At 54.0% G+C, this 20,364-nt stretch overlaps 4 protein-coding genes across 4 annotated transcripts; 1 reads left to right on the top strand and 3 right to left on the bottom strand.

Moving 5' to 3' along the window:
- Positions 1 to 664: 664 nt before the first annotated feature.
- On the bottom strand, positions 665 to 2,584 carry CTHT_0022380 (uncharacterized protein; the record flags this gene model as incomplete). Its single annotated transcript, XM_006692642.1, has 1 exon — positions 665 to 2,584. The coding sequence occupies one exon, from the start codon at positions 2,582 to 2,584 to the stop codon at positions 665 to 667; it is 1,920 nt and encodes a 639-aa protein (XP_006692705.1).
- Positions 2,585 to 4,484: 1,900 nt separating this feature from the next.
- CTHT_0022370 (putative ADP-ribosylation factor) lies at positions 4,485 to 11,588 on the top strand (the record flags this gene model as incomplete). Its single annotated transcript, XM_006692641.1, has 10 exons — positions 4,485 to 4,543; positions 4,612 to 4,722; positions 4,781 to 4,797; positions 4,855 to 5,000; positions 5,069 to 5,149; positions 5,728 to 5,783; positions 5,848 to 5,873; positions 6,360 to 6,500; positions 6,759 to 11,119; positions 11,181 to 11,588. 10 exons carry the CDS (start codon positions 4,485 to 4,487, stop codon positions 11,586 to 11,588), a joined length of 5,406 nt encoding a protein of 1,801 aa, XP_006692704.1.
- A 984-nt stretch (positions 11,589 to 12,572) lies between these two features.
- Positions 12,573 to 13,453, bottom strand: CTHT_0022360 (uncharacterized protein; the record flags this gene model as incomplete). The annotated part of the gene is made up of 2 exons (XM_006692640.1): positions 12,573 to 13,111; positions 13,441 to 13,453. 2 exons carry the CDS (start codon positions 13,451 to 13,453, stop codon positions 12,573 to 12,575), a joined length of 552 nt encoding a protein of 183 aa, XP_006692703.1.
- A 2,089-nt stretch (positions 13,454 to 15,542) lies between these two features.
- CTHT_0022350 (uncharacterized protein) lies at positions 15,543 to 18,103 on the bottom strand (the record flags this gene model as incomplete). The annotated part of the gene is made up of 2 exons (XM_006692639.1): positions 15,543 to 17,903; positions 18,065 to 18,103. The coding sequence occupies 2 exons, from the start codon at positions 18,101 to 18,103 to the stop codon at positions 15,543 to 15,545; spliced, it is 2,400 nt and encodes a 799-aa protein (XP_006692702.1).
- Positions 18,104 to 20,364: the final 2,261 nt, after the last annotated feature.

Below are 20,364 nucleotides of genomic sequence, written 5' to 3'. Positions count from 1 at the left end.
GTTGTTGCATATGTTGCATGTGTTGTCTCGCAATGGCTGGAGCGGGGAAGCGTAATGGGAGGAGGGTTCGGCGGCGGCATTGAATGGTATTTCTGGGTCACGATTGGACGGAGGGTGAGGAGGTATGGTTTTGGGGGCTGATGAGAAGAAGGAGGGAAACACACACACACACACACACACATATATATATATATATATATATATATATATATATATATATATATGTATGCACATAGCTTGACCGTACATACTTTCTTGGCTATACATTGAGGCTGTTCTTCGAATTCCTCACTATTGAAATCGCCATTCTGTAGATTTATGATGTGATCGAGTTATCCAGATAAGAAGAAAGTGATTAAGTCACTGGGCAAGACCCTATAAGCCTTATGACGATTGTATCTCCATTGAGCACCAAGTATCAACATGACGGCCGACAAAAATCAATCACTGAACATTAAGAAAGCTATTCCCATTCCGTTACCTCCCGTTCTCTAAGAGCAGATGCCGTGAAAGACCTAAGAACCAGATACATATATAATCAAAACCACTCGAACGATTTTCTTTCCCTCTAGCTCATATCCCCTTCCATCACCATACCTCTGATACACCATCACCATCCGCCTCACCAATATCATCATAGCTCAACCTCATTTCAAGGCTACGTTCAGTTATCCTTGTTGAGGATCCTTGGGTCTCTAACGCAGGGATGCTCAAAGACGACCGAGTCAACCCACATCGTCTTGCCACCTTCACCGCGACCAGGCAGGCAATGGACCGCCTCGAAGCGGAAAGCCTCGTCGAAGAATAGCTTTTCATCGAGCACCTTACGAATGCTAACTAGCTCATCATCGTAGCTAGCCTGCTTCTTCTCTAGCTCCTCATCGCCCACAGTGATGTGCTTGTGGCGAACGTGGTAGTGAAGTTGGATTTTGTAGATCTGGCGTGGAAGCCCGTGCTGCTGGCAGGCACCACGGTAGCAGCGACTGTTCTGTAGGTCGATGAAATCATGAGCCTTTTGCGGAATATGTGTCAACGAGACGCAGATGAGCAGTCGGTCCACAAGCGAGAAGCCGATCTTCTTGCGGCGGAAGTCGGGATGGACGAATACGTAAGCTCTCGTTGCAGCACAGCCGCTCCCGGACATGCTTCCTCCGAGACCTGGTTCTAGGACCGACAGGTAAGCAAAACCGAGGACCTTGCCATCAAGCTTCTTGCTCTCTGGAGTGGAAGCCGGCTGAGGCCAGGTCGAAAGGTCGACGTTGCCCTTTCTGTACCGGTTGTCTCTGGCTGACCCGTGTACAGCGACGATAAACGGCAGCTCATTCTCCCGAGAAGTCGAGAATATGTTCTCAAAAACTTTCACTGAGACAGGCTGAGTGTCAAAGGCCTGGATGCCGTGCTCAACTTCCCAGTTGTAGATGTCGCAGATAGCTTGCATGTCGCCGAGCTTGGCAGGGCGGAGGAAGCAAGGCACCTTGGGCTGGTATGTCTTGTATTCTACCTTTCCCGGTTCGGGTTCGACAACCTGTTGTTCGCCCGCCTTCTGTTCCACAGGCCTAAAGGGGAGTGAGACATGAGTCTCGTTATCGGGGTCGTAGTCTCGGGGAAGATCGACACCCGTAATTGGCTTTGCATCGAATCCGCGCCGGCCTTTATAGTAGTTGTTGGCCTGCCGTCCTTGTGTACGTATCTCTCGCCTCTTGCGCAGCTTCATTTCCCTGTAAATGACCAATTCGCTGGTCATGTACAAGTGCCGCCAGCACAGCTCGGTGTCCTTTTGATCGAGCTCATGGTGCCGAGAGATAGTAACTGGGTGTTCGATGGGCGGCAAGAAGGTCCCGGTCTGTGGGTCGATGGCGCACATGTAGTGATCCCTCGGGGCATCCTGACCAAGAGAGACCACCGGCAAGTCGGGCACGTTCTCCATCCAGCTGTTGACGAACCCATGGAGGTAAAGCCTCTTGTTGTGAGGCTTCTCCATCTCCCAGACCTCCCTTGCACAGTAGTCCCAGCACGCAAGGTTCCAGTGTTCGATGCCGTACTCGTCGACATAGGAATCGATGGTGTGCTTAGGAGCGATCTCGTTGCGCACGTCGGGTCCGGGCAAGTCATCAGGGTTCGGCGTGCCGCCGCGTTGGCTACCGTGGATTGAGACGTCGGGCAAATTGCTGCGGTCCGATCCGGGGTAGTTGATGTTCCGTCGAGGCACTCTGTGGTAAATGTCGACGGAAAACGTACTCAGGTGGTCGGGAGTGCCCAATGACGTAGCCTTGTCGGAGGGCGCGACATCCTCTCGTTCGGCGACTGAAGACCGTCGTCCACGCCCACCCCTGCCCGACCTCCGCGAGCTGTTAGCTGAGGGATTCAGCCCTGCGTGCGCGTTGCCGCCACGGGCAGCACCGTGCTGGTCGCGATTTTGACGACCGAAGTGGGATGGGCGCAGCCCATGCCTATTGCCGCCCACAGATTGGGAGGAGTTCCCGTCCTGGCCTTGAACTTGGCCGCTAGAGACTGCGCCCCCGCGTCCTTGGGCACCCGGAGGGCCAGAACGCCCCTTTTTCCTGCAACCACGAGGAGGAACCATGCTATTATTTGAAAAATTTGTGAAAGTTGGCGAAATTTGGTGGGAAATTGAAGTTAGCTTCCCGCAGATTGGGGAATTGGTCGCTGCTTTCATACCTTCTATAGAAATGTTATCAAGTCTGGCATGAGGAATTGGAGAAGTTGTGATGATATGATAGCTGCTTACCCTGACGATATGCAGGAAGCCTACTATGTTCAATCCGACGATCTGAATGATCAGACCCGCGAAAACTTGACATCATATTCTGCGAATTATGTGTCCTGGGAGACTGGACATGTGGGCTGTGCAGTGAAGAAGGTGGTTGGGCTTGACTTGATTTGTTGATCTGGCCGTCGTCACATGGTTCGTGGAACCTCTCAGAGCAGTGATCGATCCCAGCTACTAAGCCAAAGCCCTGTGTAGCCCTTGCGGAATTAACGACATCACTGAGAGAACGTTCCTCCTTTCCCACCATGGTTGATTTTTCCGAATCCAAGAACAGAGGCGACGCTAAAGTGTTAGTGATTCCTGGATGAAAGCTGTTGTGCGAGGAAGAATGAATCTCAGGCAGAACTAGCTCTTAACGCAAAAGCAGGGTCACAGGCTATCTCCAAGATCACGCCACGACAGCTATCTTGAACCTTGAGACGAGACGTTGAAGTCAAAGTTCTCTGCAAACGTTCAATCCTATCAGCAAGTCATGTGACAGAGAATAAGGGAACTTCCGGCCAGAGCAAACACAACAGCGCTCATTGGGTAAAGCGTACCGATCCGGACGATAATGACTCAAGGCCGGAGACGTTAAGAGACTGTAATATTGCTCCAAATGGACAGATAAGCGTCTGTGCTGCAGGAGAGATGATTGCTTCGCAAAAGAGCTTACATGATGTTGTCGCTTATTTATTGCCTGATTTGGGATGGGCGAACCATAGAGAAACAGAAACAGCAACGGTTGGAAGCCGAGGGGCATGAGGTCATTAAGCCCCAAGATCAAGCAAACAAAAGTCATCGCAGCTAGCCCACGAAACGAAAAGAAGATGGCTCTTAACCCTCGGTTATAGGGCCTGAAATGGATCTGCAGGCAGGAACCAAACCGAAGGGTGAGGTGTGATCATGGAAGCGATGAGTATCTTCCAAGTTCCACCAATCACGCCTTCCTACCCAGATAGATCCGGATTGTGGTTTTAAAAAAAAAGGAAAAAAAGAAAGCAAGACGATATGAGGGTAAGAGGCTCGAATGCCACTTAGTAGCTTCCTTGTTCAACATGGAAGTCGCCAAAGGTTTAAAACTCTCGAGAACAGCTACCTGAAATGTTGGCAGTTTGGTAGACTGCCGTTTCGTCCATGTTCAAGGCTAAACTTGGTATGAAGGTTTGGGGCAAGTTGACCACTGGTTACTTGCTCTCTTCCGAAGTTATAAAAAATAACATAAGCTAATGGAGAACGACAGATAGTGCAGAGCTTGCAGAGCTTTCTGTCCACCATCAACCCCGTTTACCCTTTTTGTAGAGAACCTTACTCCTGACTACTTAGCAAGACTGAGGGCGAGAACATCTATCGAGGGGTGGAGGAACTATTCGAAGGTTCTGTTCATTGAACAGCAAGAAGAGTTGTCAGAACGAAGGATAGGAACATAATTCAGTTCATGGCCGTATATATGCCACCAACCTCCAAATATCGCAACTTGAGGTGATTAACAGGTTGAAGATCCCTCTTGGAGATCCCTCTAGATCGTTGTCGTTGCTGACCAGGCCCATCACAGTCACGTGGATACGCGATGATTGGATGATGACAGCCATGGCGTTTGTCATGGGGGTACGCTGGGAGCTGGAACGGCGCCGAGGCTGCCCCTCCACGAGTTCAGTGCCCCTCGATGGCGACCCCGCAGCAACCAACGGGCGATAAACAACCCAAATAAAACATGTTGTCAATTCTGCGGAAAGCGAGGCTCAAGGATAAGGAGCTTCGCATCCTAATGCTGTATGGAAAATGACTGCACATGTCCAAATGAATCTGCTCAGTTAATGATGTATCTATCCTGGTGACAGTGGCCTCGACAACGCGGGCAAAACTACCATTGTGAAGAAGATTTTGGGCGAGGACGTTAGCAAGGTCAGCCCCACCCTTGGGTTCAACATCAAGACCATTGACTATGAAGGGTGCGTTTCTGAGCCGAGTTTGTATTGTATGGGGCTTGTTTCGCTGACAAGCCGTTAGGTACAAGCTCAACATATGTAAGCCCCAGGAGATTTGCTGGTATTGCACAGTCGAAGTGAGACTGACCGCATCAGGGGATGTTGGTGGCCAAAAGACCCTGCGATCATACTGGCGCAATTATTTTGAAAAGACGGACGCCTTGATTTGGGTGGTTGATGGAACGGACAGACTCCGTATCGACGACTGCCGGGAAGAATTGCATAATCTTCTTCAGGAAGAGGTAAGCATTGACGATGTCCAAACAATTGTTTCACTAAGAAACGAGCAGGCTGACTGTTTACGCAACAGCGACTCTCAGGGGCTAGTCTGTTGGTCTTTGCAAACAAAACCGATGTTAGGGGGTGTATGACGGCAGAGGAGATTTTGCAGGTAGGCATAGCTGATGGTTATTAACAGAGTTATGCATCCCGTACTGACATGTAGATACCAGGCCCTACAACTTGCAGTGATCAGAACCCACCGTTGGCATATCCTCCCTTGCAGCGCAATGACGGGAGAAAATCTCAAAGAAGGGCTAGCTTGGGTTGTTGAGGACGCGAAGGCACGTCTTTTCTTGTACTGAATAGTGAGTGATCCAATGAGAAATTTCCTGGAATCCTCGACGCCCTCGTGGGGGGCCACCAAAGGATGACTGGCGGTGGGCTTTGATGGGTTTTGTTTCCTGAACACCCCGGTTAGCGAGTTGCTGTGGCAATGAGATTCGAGTTTTTTTTTTTATTATGATCGAAAAAAGTAAATAATGTGTAAGGACAGAAAGGTCGAGTAGTGGCAGGCCAAAGGTGAAGCCAAAACAGCAAAAAAAAAATCCAATCTCATAAAGCAATTAAAATGGAAAAAAAAAAGCGTGACATCAAAGACGGGCCAAAGAACTCACAACACAACAACAGATGGTTCGGGAACAGCCTGAAACAAAGGCATTTTGTTCGAGGTTGCATTACCATCAATAGATGCCGGCGGAGGGCGGCTTTGACGTTGGCTTGAGCACCTGGAGAGCTGCGCAAAGGTGGGAGCTGAAACAGCTGAAAGCTAGCCAATCAGCATCGGTAGAGGGCTGACATGTGGGGCAGACACAGTCTAGACCACGCCAAGCTGTGTAAGAGCACTGTGCGACCCTTGCAGGGCAAGCCTGACGGGATCAGCTGGATTATGTTGAGTGGTCCAGTGGAGCGCCTGAATGCCCCTCCAGCTCTGCCGTCGAGTGCTTGTTGGGTGCTGGCGCTCGCTCTTCTGTGGCTCTCCCTGACGCTCGATCCCCTGTGGTTTCCGGGCCGTCATTCGTGTCCGTGTTGTTATTGTTGTTGACATCAGCCTGCTCTGAGCCTGTCCGGAGGATGGATGTCTTGCTCTGACAGCCGCTGTGCGCCGTGTCATCCAATTAACCTTCATCACAATCCCGCTGCTACCATTGATCCATTGATCCATCTACACTCCGTATTAAGTGCAGCAGAGTCGCAGACGCAGTAAACCGCCTGAAGCTTGCGCCCGTGTCCGTGTCATGCCGACGGCGAGCCGACGACCTGCCCGTGGACAACAACGACAGCGTCGCCCCAGAAACAGAAACAGGACCAAAAAACAACAGCCATGTCTGACGAGGTGTCTGACTTTTTGCGCACCGTCGAGCGTCTGAAGGAGCGTCGCGAGGAGGAGGACGAAGCTCGGTCGCGCGAGCTAGAAGAAAGGATCTTGCAGGAAAAGAAAGAACGTCAGGCCCGACGCGCAGGTACGCCAGTCCCGCATTGCCCGGGTCTGGGTGCTGTTCACCTTCCACAGCGTCCCGCCGTCCCGCCCTGCCATCGCCCCATTCATGGTCCATAACCTACGTTGCCCACACAGCGATGCCATCTTGGACGATGCTGCTGTACCCTTTTTACCCCCTGGTCCCCTCTCCCCTTCAAGATTGTCTACCACACTACCCCTCGTTTTGGCACTAGGCTCAGAGAGATAATACCGGACTGACATACCCACCTGCATTGCCTAGAGCGCGCAAGATCAATTTCACCACAGAAGTCGTCCCCCGCCGCCACTCCCTCACCGACTACTCACCGCATCGGTATCTTTCCCTCGGCCTCGGACGGCACAAGTTTGGCTTCTCCTGGCCTCGAGAGCTCAGGAAGCCCTGGGCAACGCTCTGTACCATCTGCTGAGCCTATGGACGGCACAACCGACTATTCATACTCGAGCTCCCCGACCAAAGAGAACGAGTCGCCCCTTGACTCGGACACCAAGCGGAACAGCGTGACCGTCACATCACCTTCAATCGCCGTTCCCTCTGCACGAACGACTCTCGCCTGGCAGCGACGTCCTACGTCTCAGTCGTCCGACCGGCCGAAGAGCCGACCTTTGTCTATGGTTGCGGCAGAGAACTCGGCTCGCAATTCCAACCCTGCTACCGAGTCCACCATCGCACCCGACCAGCCCATGTCGCGCGATCAGATTGCCCAAGCGCTGGCCAGCAAGGACCCATCATGGTTCCGCCAAACGGCCGACCCAAGTCGCGGCTCTGCGGCCTTCAGAAAGAACCAAGTGGAAGACGAGAACACGGTCGAGCTGCCCTCTGCGCGCACCCAGCTCCCTGGTCTTGCGCGCGATGTCTTCACCGAGCCCTCCAAAGAGAATCAGGTACCGCGACCTGGTACTCCAGCTACTCCCGGCAAGCCTGCGTCACCGCTTCCTCTCGGTCTTGCCCAGCGCCTGGATCCCCCGACCGGGGATGCTTTCGGAGACGCAGACACGCCGTCTGCTAACCGCCTGTCTACGGCCTCGACCCCCAGTCGGACATCACCCACAAGAACCTCTCCCACTAAAGGGTTAGGCGGCTTTGTCGAGAGCGCCATGATGAAGCGCGCCGACAGCGTCAAGAGATGGAGCGTCAACTCTCCTGCTGGTCTCCACCGCGCAGATTCGTCTCGATCCAGCATAAGCGGATTGGATAACCTTCAACGGTCGTCCACGTCGAAGTCGCGACCAACAAGCATGCTGAGAGAGAGAGACTCTGCTGAAGGCAAGGAAGAGGGCAAGGAAGATGGCCTATCTGCCACGGGAGAATCAGGCATTCAAAAGGAAGGGCAACATAAAGAAGAGACCAAGAAGGAAACTCCGCCAACAAGCCCGTCCAAGACGATGGACCCTCGGAGATGGAGTCCCAACAAGAATAGTTGGCTCGAGGCTGCTTTGAACAAACCAGAGTCTCCCAAGACGAAGCCTGCACCAGCTACTCCGAGCCAACCGGCTTGGCTGGTCGAACTGAACAAAGCAAAGGCTCAAAAGGCGAATGCCACGAGTTCTACGAACGCTCCGGCTACCGAATCCACAGCCAACTCTGCCCTCCCAAAAAAACCTGATGCTAAACCTGACGGACTTGTCAAGCCAAGTTCGCTCATCGACAAGCCCGAGTTGGCCAGTTTCCGTGGCAGCCTAAGAAAGTCCTCTCCGTCGAACGATGATTCGCAAACTGGCAGCTCTGTCGATGCTCCGACCTCCTCCAAATCTGAATACCGATCAAGCGTCTTCAAGCCCCCCGTTCCCCTGCCAAGTCAGAAGACAACAGATCCCATCGACGAGCTCAAGAGCATCGCCGGGAGCCTGCGGAGGACCAAGACCGAGAAGTACGTGCCACAGGACGAATTCAAGGAGAGCCTCGTGAAGGGCAAGCTGGCCTTGAACGTCACGGGCGGTCCTAAGAAGAGTGAACGGGTCGACGAGCTCAAGGAGGCCATTCTGAAGAAGAAAGAAGAGTTCAAGAAAGCCCAGCAAGAAGGCCGGGGCGTTAGCGTTGCGAAAGAACCGAGCTCTGCCAGCGACAACCCACTCCCCGAAGGCATTGCGAAGAGGCTTGAACTGCAACGGACGGGAACCTTGAGGCACTCGCGCACTGGGTCTGAAGCTGTTGCCAGCCCTACCACTTCCACGAACTCAAACCGATTCAGCTTCGTCTCCACAGCCCCGAAGGCTGATACACCGGCTCCATCTTCTGAGGCCAGCACTCAAAGACCTGGGCACATCAGGACTAAGAGCAATGTGGGAAGCTTAGCGGCCCGTTTTAACCCCGCGCTGGCCAGTCTCATAGCAAGAGGCCCTCCGGGTGTAGCTGGTGCGGCTAAGGGCCCTGAGGGCTCTGGCAACAGCGGCTCGGCCGACCAGATGGAAGCTCCTAGCGCTCCTGGGCCCCAGTTGACTCATCTGACGAAAAACCGAGCCCGTGGTCCTAAGAGGAAGGCCCCGACTTCTGTCATAAAGGCGATGGAGCAGGCTGAGGCAAAGCCGCAGGAGAAGGCTGCCGAGCCGGAAAAGCCTGCGGCTTCTGCGAAGGCCACTATCTCCCCTAAACCAGACCGTTTTACATTCCCTAAGGCTGACCCCCTGACCGCGGAGAAACCAAAGACCGGAAGCGATGTTATCCCCCTGGTTGACTCGTCTAAGAAGTTTCCCAAGGAGGAACCAAAGCTTGGTGAGCCTGTTACGCTGGTTGGCGCTACTCCGACCAGGACTCGGTCCAAGTCCATCCACGAGAAGATTGCCTCCTTGACGGCTCTGAGCCAGCAGTCATCCAAACCTGCTGAGTCTTCAAACGATGCCCAGCGCTCTTGGGGTCGTTCGCGCTCACAGACCAAGGTCCATGAGCAAGTTGCCGCTCTTGCATCCCTCGGCCAGCAGAACTCGAAGCCTGCTGAGACGAACAGCGATCTTCAGCACACTTCGTCGGTCAAGACCCGTCCGCGCTCCCAGACCAAAGTCCAAGAACAGGTAGCTGCTCTCGCGGCTTTGACCCAGAGCCAAACACAGAAACCTGCCGAGCCAAGTACGGACACCGCCCTCCAGCGTTCACCTACCATCCGGTCACGCTCGCACTCGCGGTCGCCTACCAAGGTCATTGAGCAAGCTGCAGCACTAGCAGCCCTCAACACCACGTCGTCGTCGTCGAAATCCGCCGAGCCGAGCGCTGAAGCTTCAACGCCGCTCTCGCCGAAGAAACTAGACGTTAAGCGGATGTCACAGTTCTTTGATCAGCAGAGTCAAATGAGTCCTAAACCCGAGCCGGAGCCGGTGAAGCCTAAGCCGGCCTCGCCGATCAAGGACCGGTTTCCAAGCCAGTCCGAGAAGCCTGGTGATGCTGAGACGGAGAGCAGGCCTCTCTTCCCGATTAGGAGGAAGTCTGTTGCGGGGCAGGTCCTTTCGAGTCAGCCTACGGAGCAGAAGCTTGCGGAGGATACCGAGGCCAAGCCTCAGTTCCATATTAGAAGGAAGTCTGTGGCAGGAAATGTCCTTTCCAGTCAGCCGACGGAGCAGAAGCCTGCCACGGTTGAGGCGGAGAAGCCGGTCTTCCACATTAGGAGAAAATCCGTGGCCGCGCAGAGCCCGACTCGCGCTGTTTCTCCACCCAAGCCTACAGTTGAGGATGCTCCGGATGTCGATGACCCTCCTGCTAAGGTGTCACGGCCGCTGCCCACACCTCCTCCGGTGATTTCGCCCACTCTTACCTCCCCCAGAGTCGCGTCTCCGATGCGCTCTCCTGGAAAGCAGCCGTCGGAGGTTGCCGCCATGATCGAGGCCTTCTTCGGCACTGAGCGCCCCAGGCGCAAGTATACCGTCGACGCAGCGGAGGTCCTCATCAAGCGGCCCATCTCTATTGCCCCTGTACACACGGAGAGTGTCCAATTCCAGCGGTTGTTGTCCGATGGCAAGAGGTTCTCCCCTCCCAGCCATCACTCACGCACGCTGTTTGAGCACGAGATGTACCTTTGCACGCACACCTTCGCCAACAATGTCGGCGAGAGGCTTACCGAGGTATACCTCTGGGTCGGCGACGGAGTCTCCAATGATGATATCAACGAGGGCAACATGTATGCCATGCACCATGCGCACAAACTGCGCGCAAACTATGTCACCATCCATCAGGGCCACGAAACCTCCGAGTTCATCCAAGCCCTAGGCGGCGTCGTCATCACGCGTCGCGGGGACAGCAACAGATACGACTCGCTGTTGCCGAGCATGCTCTGCGGCCGGCGGTACATGGGGCAGATTGTCTTTGACGAGGTCGATTTCTCGCCGCTTAGTCTCTGCTCTGGGTTCCCGTACCTGATTACGCAGAACGGGAAGTGCTACTTGTGGAAGGGTAAGGGAAGCGACGTTGAGGAGCTCAGCTGTGCACGGCTCGTGGGTATGGACCTGGCCGTGACAGGCGAGCTGATTGAGGTCGAGGAGGGGAGCGAGAACGAGGGTTTCTGGGCGATTTTTGGTGGGGCGACGAGGCTACCGTCGGCGGATCACTGGCGGTTGAAGCCTAGCTATGAGAGATATAATAGCCGGCTGTTTGTTGCTAGCTCGGTGGAGAAGCAGCAGGTATGTTTCCCTCACTTGTTTTCCCTCGAAGTCACAACCGACGCTAATAAAACCTTTCCAGATCAAGGAAATCGCTCCCTTCCGGCAAACCGATCTCTCCCAAGAAAACATCTACGTCCTCGACGCCTTCTTCGAGCTTTACATCATCGTCGGCGCTCGCTCACAGCACCAGTACGTCGCCTTCCGCAACGCTCTTGACTTTGCGCAGGAGTATGCCATCCTCGCCGCCGGCATGGAGGACCGTCCCTTCGTGCCTGTCTCCACGGTCGTGCTGGAGGGCATCCCGCGCGATTGCAAGAGCGTCTTCCGAAAGTGGGAGGATAAGTATTGCCCTACTATATTGAATGCGCCCACGTCTCAGCCGGGGGCGTTGCAGCCGCAGAAGACGGGTGGGAATGGGGGGTTGAAGAGAGCTAGGAGCTTGAGGACTGTGCCGTTGACACAGGCGCTGCAGGCGCTGGCCGAGTGATTTTAGAATCACACACCATGTTATATTCTTCCCAATATCTTGATTGTGTGGGATGTACTGTTTGACTTAGATCAGGGGCGGCTTGATTGTCATATCTAGACGCTTGTGTGGGTGTACAGGTCTAGGTAGTGTGGCATTAGGCTTCGCGGCCGAGTTGTCTATCTGCATCCATCATGGGATTGGGTGGGTAGGTCTCGCATAGCGGCTGGTGTTGTTACATGGACTCTAGATAATTCGTAATTGCATTTTATTCCGAGACGATTAGCGTCCGATGTTTCTTGAGTCTTTAATGCAGTGAATAGGGGCAATGCCAGATGTGTTGTAATACTGATGCTGCTCATAACCCAACCTATAACGCCGAACGCCAACCATGTGTCCATGTGTCATGCCTGGTATCATGATATCCCATCTCCCCTTTCCCCCCAACCCCTTCCAAAAAAACGCAAATCTCCGATATCGAGCAGGAGATCGTCCCTCTATCGTTAGCCATCCCCTTCGAACCCAACCGAAATCCTCCTCTCTCTCTCTCTCNNCNCTCGCNCNCTACTCGCTCGTCTCTCGTACTCTACGTCTCGTCGTCGTCGTCNCTCTCGTCCTCTCCGTACGTCGTACGTCCGTCCGTTCGTCGTCGTACGTCGTCGTCTACGTACCGTTCGTACCGTTCCTACGTCTACTCGTCGTCCGTACGACGTCGTCCGGTCCGTACGTACCGTACCGTCTCGTACCGTACTACGTTCCGTTCCGTACGCCGTACGTTCTACTTCCGTACGTACGTCCGTCCGTTACCTTCGTACGTTACCTACGTCGTTACGTACCGTACGTACCGGTCCGTCCCGTTACCCGACCGTCCGTTACCGTTACCGTCCGTACCGTACCGTACCGTACCGTTACCGTACCGTACGGTACCGTTACGTTACCGTACCGTTACCGTACCGTTACCGTTACCGTTACCGTACCGTACCTACCCGTACCCGTACCCGTAACCTAACCTACTCTCTCTCTCTCTCTCTCTCTCTCTCTCTCTCTCTCTCTCTCTCTCTCCCTATTGCTGCCCCTCCTTCCCCTCATTCCCTCCCCCTCCTCTTCGGGCAAAGGCCACCTCCCCCCAGTCTCCACAACCACCTTCTTCACATCCTCCTTCAACTCCGGCAGCGCAACCGTCATCTCCCTCGCAAGCAAATCCCGAAACTCCCCAAACGCATGCATCTTGCCCCTCATCAATTGGTTCATCCGCCTCACCAGCTCAACAAACTCTCTTGTGTAAATATCCGGGTTCCGCCCGTTCTCGACATACTGGATCAGCGGCTCGGGGATGCCTTGTGATGCCGAAAGGGGTGTGGAGGATGCGGTCCGATGCGTCTCGCGCAGGGACTCGGCGAGCAGGTCGAAGTCGTGGATGAGGGCTTCGCGCGTGGAGTGGTGGGCGTTGTTGCGGGTGGAGACAGTGGAGGGGGAGATGGTGTCGTAGTTGGCGGCGAGGGAGAGGACGGTGTAGAGGTCGGTGATGACGTTTTTGATGTTTTCTGGTGAGGATTAGTTGGAAGGTTGCTGATGGGAAATGGGAACAGGAGGGGCTTGCCTTGAGTAGCTTTCAGGTCAGGGGTCAGGGGAGCCATGGTTGCGGTGGTTAGGGTTTGGTTAACGGGGAGTTGGAGGAGGGAGATGATTTGATAACGGCTGGATGTTAATGGGAGGGCTGATTGGGAGCGGCAAGACGCAAGGCTGAGATGGTTTGGCGCTACCTTCGTTTCTGCCCACACGATATAATTGGTCAGATCGAGCTCATGTGGGACTTCGCCACCAAGACTTGACAGCCTTATTTAGTTGGGTTGATATCAAGAATCTCGAAAACGAGAGTTGGTCATCTCAGGGTCAGCGCAAGTGCTTTTTGGATCTCGGGTGTTGATAACTTCAGTCTTTTAAGACTATTGTATAAAAATATACACCTAATGCCTGAATAATTTTCTCAATCGAGCACGAGCCCTCAATCTCCTCCACTTCCATCTTGACATTCCCCCGGTGCATTCAACCACCCCATCGTGTCCAAGTTGCCAACTTTCAATAGGTATTCCTTTGTGTTTTCGGGACGATTTTATCTTCTGCACCTTGGCCATGAAATGATTGACAAGGACTGAGCGACGGAGCCCGGAAGTTTCTTTGTGTTGCCGTTTTGTAGATTTTTGTCTTCGTTCCGGGACTGGGAGCGGGGGGAAGGTTCCTGGGATCGCAAAGGGATGGACGAGATGATAGCGCGAACTTGCAGTGGAACAGCTCCTCCTCATATGGAGATCGCGATTAGAGTTTGAATGTATGAGACTTAGAGGTATTGATCGCGAGCTGTCTCTTAAGTCCAGTGTCCTGAAAGTCAGCCTTCGCGATGGTCCAGGCGATGGGTACTCAGGAGGTGTCAGGTAATCCGAGTCGACCGAAGTTGTTGGAGCATCGCTTGATACAGCTTGTCTGAGTGGCATCTGGACAAGAGTCTCATAATTGGCAATCGGGGTTGTCGGGCGCTCATCGTTTTGACCGTCTTCACTCAATCTCTGAGCGGGTTGGCCACAGGGAGATGGGGATTGCACTTCCCGAGATGCTTCCTTCCTGTGACCCTTGCCTTCTAACAATTGCTGTGACTGTTGCGCGATCTTCTCCCAGGATGGCTGCATCCAACATGGAATAGGCTTCCCCGCCTTCGGCCTAAAGGCCCCTTCTCCGACTGGATCCCTCATTGACACGTAGATTGTCGACCGAGGCAATCCTGTCTCTCTCACTCCTCCCTTATCCTCAAAATTCGCTCCGTCTGTTTCACCCTCCACATCCCCCAAACACCCTTCACATACCGGAACCTCCTGCACCTCCACAACCTTTTGCTCGTCCCAAACTTGACTAACTGTCCTCCCAATTACAACCCTCCTATCCCCACAAAACAAACACCCATAACATCCCCAATGCCAGAAGCACCATCCCAAACTGACACACGCCTGGCCGCGGGATACAAGCTGGCCACAGCCCCAACACACTGCAAGTGATATAAGTGCTGCATGGCAGCGGGAGCATGCTAGCCGGGCTGTGGAGGAGGGGCCAATGACACGTGGGTGGAATGACTGGTATGGATGGTTATCTTGGTATTGGGATGACGGAGGGGTGAAGGTTCTCCAGCAGAAGGTGCAGGTGAAGGGGACAGGGTCTGGGACAGAGGGCTGGGGAGATTGTGATGCTGGGGTCATTTCGGAAAAGAGAACTGGATTGATGTCAAGACGCTGAAGAGACGGCAGCTAACTCCATGAGTTGAATGGCCATTGGAGCTGGGAGATGAGAAGAGAGCAATATATCAAAAGTCTGAATGGATGACGCGAACACGGGAAATACTGAAGCTTCTACGACATAAGAAAGACCTCGATGAAGCGAACATGACACGACCCAAACACAGCACTACCAACAAGGGAACCGAGATTAGCAAGGCAAGAACCCTCTATGAGTTCTATTTACAAGGAAAGAACAATCAATGGATACAATAAGCAATTTACAATACTCCTACACACTGCGCCACACCAAAGATCCCATGCAATATTAACGCCCATTAGACCGACCACCGAACTGATCGCCCATGTTCTTTGCATTCCGAAAACGCCGCATCCGAATCATGCGAATGGAGAATATGAGATGGTTCTGACCCCCATCAAATGCAAGCGCAATGCCATACAATCAGGATGACCCAATCACTCAACTGAGGTGGGATTATGCTCGCGTAGAGCAACTTGTCCAAGCTACACTCGCGGTGTCACCCACATCGCCCGGACATGACCCTCAACACAAGTAGTCCAGTCCGGTCGTAGCCGAACACTCATTCACCAAACTGACAAAGTATCTGGCCAGCTGAAGACATGCTGTCTGTCGAACAAACTTCAGGCCCATCCAAGCCATGTTTACCAACGATCTGGCAAGACAACTTCACCTTTACTTCCTCATTTTAGGCCTAGCCAACGCACTCAGCCGACTCAGCGAGATACTAGTCTTCTTCTTAATCGGGCTAGGCGTAGCCGGCGTATGACCAGGTAGTTCGACCTTCTTCGGGCTACCAGCAGGCACAACCTTGCTAGGCGACCCGCCCGTCGTCACTGTTCCAGCAGGACCCTTCTTCATCACGCTGGCAGTAAGCCTCGGCGCAAGTAGGGCATCGCCCTCCGGCACAAGTTCCATCTTCTGCTTCTTGGCAGCGCGCTCAGCAGCTTCCTTCTCCGCATCCTCCTCATCCGAGGTCGGACGGTGCCGCTTCTTGTTAGACATGCCATGCGGCAGGGCAAGGAAGACGCTACGCTGCTTCTGAATGGTCGAAGGGGCCACATTCTCCTTGTTCGGGCTGGTGCTGGTTGAGACGACGGCTTCGACGACAGGGAGCTTCTCCGTGGGGAGGATTGAGGGCCGGACAGGGCGGATGGTGGCTTGGCCGGGGGACGAGCCGAGACTGATGGTCTTTTCGCTGCGGAAGGTGAACTCGCTGATGACGGGTTCGGCAGTAGAAGAAGTGGGTTTGCTGGGCGACTCCTTGGCAGGAGGCTCGGGGAGCGGGCGCGGGCCAGCAGCTTCCTGCTCGGCGAGCAAAGCATCGAGAGAAGGGTAGTAAACTTCTCCCAGCAGCTCTCTGGGCTTGGGCAGCTGAGGAATGTTGGAGGACTTGATGGGAGACGGTGAGTTCTGCGTCATGGCAGCGCGCTGTGTCTCAGGAGTAAAGGACACCTGCTTGGCAAGCTTGCGGCCAGGTGTGGTGGAAGGCACGGGTAGAGCACTCTTCTCTGGGCGATCCGGGGCTGGAGTCTTGGACGTGAGCGAGGCAGGCACGGGGAGAGCGCTCTTCATTTTGGCATCCCGAAGCAAGGCCTTCATCTTGTCCAGACCCATCTTCTCGAAGCGGGACTTCGACGGGCTCTTGACATCCTCCGTAGTAGTGGTAGGCTTGGCCTCTGGAGCAGGCTTAACCTCAGTGGTAGCCTTGGTCTCCGTAGCCTGTGTGGCCTTAGCTTCAGGAACCAGAGTAGTCTTCTTCTCGTTGCTCTCGGCAGCCTTGGCTGGAGCAGGCTTAGCACTTGGAGGGAAAATCCTGCTAGGAGAGTGAAGGTTGCTCGTCGTAGCAGATCTCGGGATACCACTGAGGGCTGGCTTAGAGAGGCTGACGGTCGGCTTCGATGGGGACTTGATCAGAGAGCTCTGGGCAGGGGTTTTGGAGGTTACAGTAGACGTCCGAGCGAGAGAAGCCTTCGTCGGAGTCAGGAGAGAAGAGGACAGAGTCGGCTTGGACCGAGGAATACCCGACACGGACTTGGGAGCTGGGATGGAGCTGCCGTCGCGTGACGAAGGACGTTTACTCGTCACATCTTCGTCCTTGTGCTGACGGGGGCGCTTCACACTATTCGGTGGCTCAGCAGTAGCAGCAGGAGCTTCCTTCTTGGCTGACCTGAGCCCGGGCGTAGCCTGCTTGGGACGAGTCGACTCCGATTCGTCAAGATTGGCTTTGTCTTGGGTCCGCTTGACACCCGGCTTGAGCGGGCCGATGTGAGCAAGACGGTCTGGATGATATCGGAGAACGGAGGGATGGTTTTCAATAGAGTCCATCTTCTTGAACTCGGCCATGTGAGCGGCACTGAAGCGGCCCGCCTTGCCCTTGGCACGAGCAATCTTGCGGTCAGCTGTCAGTTCTTCCTCGGTCTTCTCGGCCTCCTGCTGCGCACGCAGATCCTCCTTGAGCTTAGCGGCTTGCTCGCGGATATCGCCCATCATCTTCAGAGCCTCATCGCTCAGACTAATATCGACAGAGGCAGTAGTTGGCTTGGCTGCGGCAGTGGGAGTGTTGCGCGTCATGCGGAAAGTGAAGGCTGACGAGGGCACGGTAACCTTGGATGGGGTCGTTTGTGCAACGGCCGGAAGACCATCGCCGCGGTTTGCCGCCGGCTTGATGTCGGTGAACCCAAGACGCAGAGCAGACGAAGGAGGGCCCATAGTCGGGTGAACCTTGCTTGGATGCATTTCCGACATGGGCGGCTTCATGGGAGACGAGCCGCCAGGTGTCTTTGGAACCCGGACTGGGGACGGCGCACACGGTGCAGGCGGCTCGACATCATTCTGTTGTTTTTTCTCGGGAATTTCTGGCTCCTCGATTGGCTTGGTCTCAACAGGCTCAGGCTCGGCGGGCTTGGTTTCTTCAGCAGGTTGGGGCTCAGTTCGCTTCGCTCTGCCGCGTCTGCGCTTAACAGGCGGCGGCAGCTCGAGCAAAGGCTCTTCCTGCTCCTGAATGGGGGGAACCGGCGACGATTCCTCGGGGCTCTGGACGGACGCATCAGCTTGTTTTGCCTACAGGGGAATCCAAAAAAAAAAGAGCGTGTCAGCGTGCTTGCAATGACGATGGCAATGCAGACGCGACAATGGGCGGTGTATTTGTTTTGTTTACATCCAAAAAAAAAAACTCGGGAACGAAGTCAGCTCACCTTTTGCAGGCTGGCTATGCGCGCGGAACGGCGAACCATTGTGGTGACGCGCGCTGCAAGCAAAATAGAGCTCAAAAATGGGTTGAATGAAGCTAATTGACGGACGTGTTGCGAATAGATCGAGGGAAGGATGATGTCAGTCGGACGCGCGCGACATGGAATGTAAGATGGAGCTGTGCGTGGGCTGATGTTTGATTCGTCGTATGTGGAAAGTAAACAAACCCTCTGGGGGGGTCTAGAGTGTGGGCCTTGAACCGTGTGTAGCACAGTGCTAGGTCTAAGTCTACAGTACGCGTATGGTGTCTTGGCATCTTCGAACCTCAAACCCCTTTTCAACTTTGTCGACTGCTGTTGGCATCAACGTCACCTTCAAGTTGGCCTGCATCTGCAGACATAACATGAAAGGAGAGACCCCTCTTGGGTTAGAGCCACAGCCCTCTTAAATACGGCTTAATTTCGCCCAGTTGCCAATTTTTCTGTTCCCTCCCTAGCCATTCCCTCTCGATTGGCTCCTAAGCTCCCGATCATCCCGCGCGCAAAGTCAGCGCACCCCCAACTTCAGCCAGGCTCGGTAAGCTCACTTCCTTCAGCGGGTAACTTGAAACAGGAGTGCCATCGAACAAATGCCGCATATCACGGAGTTTTTGTCTCTTTTCGACTCGCTTGTAGACGCATTTTGGGATCGAGTTGAATTGCGGTTAGCCTTCGCTCCTCTGATATCTCCAGTCATCGAAGATGGTTGGACGTCACATCCAAGGCTAGGAAGAACTACTGTCCAAGTCCCCGAATCGCCTGAAGCTCATTTGTCGGGACACTACAACGCCATTGACCGTTATTGGAGGGGGTATAGGACATCGCCAAGTTTGTCGAAGCCTTGAAACTTCTTAGCTGATCACGTTAGTTGCGACCTCTAACATAACCACGACAACTCATCCCACATCAGGAATTCGGCACTCAGCAGCCAGGCTATAACTTTGAACGAGGATCTTGCGGGATCTTCTGACGATCGAGGGCGGCAGATGCAATTTCAAGAAAGTCGATGTTGGCAATACGTCTACAATTGTCATGTGAATCTTGCTTCCTGGGACGATACCAAAGATTTCGGCAATCACATTGTCGGTGAATGTGAGACTTCTCTGCTTTCAGCTGAGAACCAAAATGATGTCTGGAGTCTCAAGTCTGTTCGGGCATATCTTTGAGCCAGACAACGGCTTGAGGAACCGAAGCCAGACGATGAAACATGCCCAAAATCACAAGAAGTGCCGTCCAAGACTGTTCCCCCGTGTCATCGTCGGACCTCTGCCGTTGTCCGTGGTCAAAGAGACGGAAGGTTGGGGGTCATCCTGCTCGAACCCCTTGTTCTGAGGCGCTCAATCCGTGGGGTTGGTGTGGAACCCCACGAGCTCCCTGCAGGTCAGCGCATTGCGGGGGTGGGGCTGTCAAGACGCTCAACGACAGCCATGTTGCAGGTGGCTGTTGACTGTTCAGTGACGAGCCTTGCAACACGATGCTGTGGCAAGTTGAGCAAGTATAGGTACGTACGTAGGGAGGTGCTCCGTATGGAAGAGGCATGTTTGATCCTTCATGCAGAGTTCCCCGAGTTCCGGGATCCTAACCAGTGGCCTTCATTGAAGGACTCGGGCGAGCTCTGCCGCGTCCGGACCTCGCCGGTTTAGAGCAGCACAGCATGAGTCTCTCTAAGGAGGCTGACGGCTCAATCCTCGGCCGTCCTTATTGTTTCGCCTGCATTTCGCAGGTAATGATAATTGGGCAATCTTTTCCAATGTTATACATCGAGCACTCGGCTCATTCAGTCTTTGTCTGCTTGAACCTATCTGGAATCTAAAGCCGCTCCAGGATACCCGGTTATGGAGGGGCAATTCCAGAATTCGTTTTTTGTGGCGCTGTCAATTGTCGATCCCATCTTTTATTTTGACTCTGATCGTGGTCTGCTTGTATAGCGGTTCGACACTGTGGGGGTCGTCTTCGGAGACACACAACACTGGATGTCTTGGCTCGCTCAGGTGATCGCTGAAAATTTTAACATCCCTGAAGGCTTGGCAAGAACGTCAAGCAACGCGTCCCCGCCAACATGGTGATCAAAAGTCGATCTAAAGGGCGCGGAATCCGGTGACATCTGCAGGATGCACTGTCGGGATGTCATTACCTCCACTTCTAGCCCCTCACCACGACCCCAAAAGCGCCCCCTCTCCCCGGAATGACCGATGTCGGTGTCCTCGAGTCCCCTGACAGAGGACAGACGTCCTTCGCAGACAGACCGCTGACAATACGTGGCGCCC

This window comes from Thermochaetoides thermophila (assembly GCF_000221225.1).
Source record: "Thermochaetoides thermophila DSM 1495 unplaced genomic scaffold scf7180000011816, whole genome shotgun sequence".
NCBI lineage: Eukaryota > Fungi > Ascomycota > Sordariomycetes > Sordariales > Chaetomiaceae > Thermochaetoides > Thermochaetoides thermophila.
This window is presented reverse-complemented; position numbering and strand designations above follow the sequence as displayed.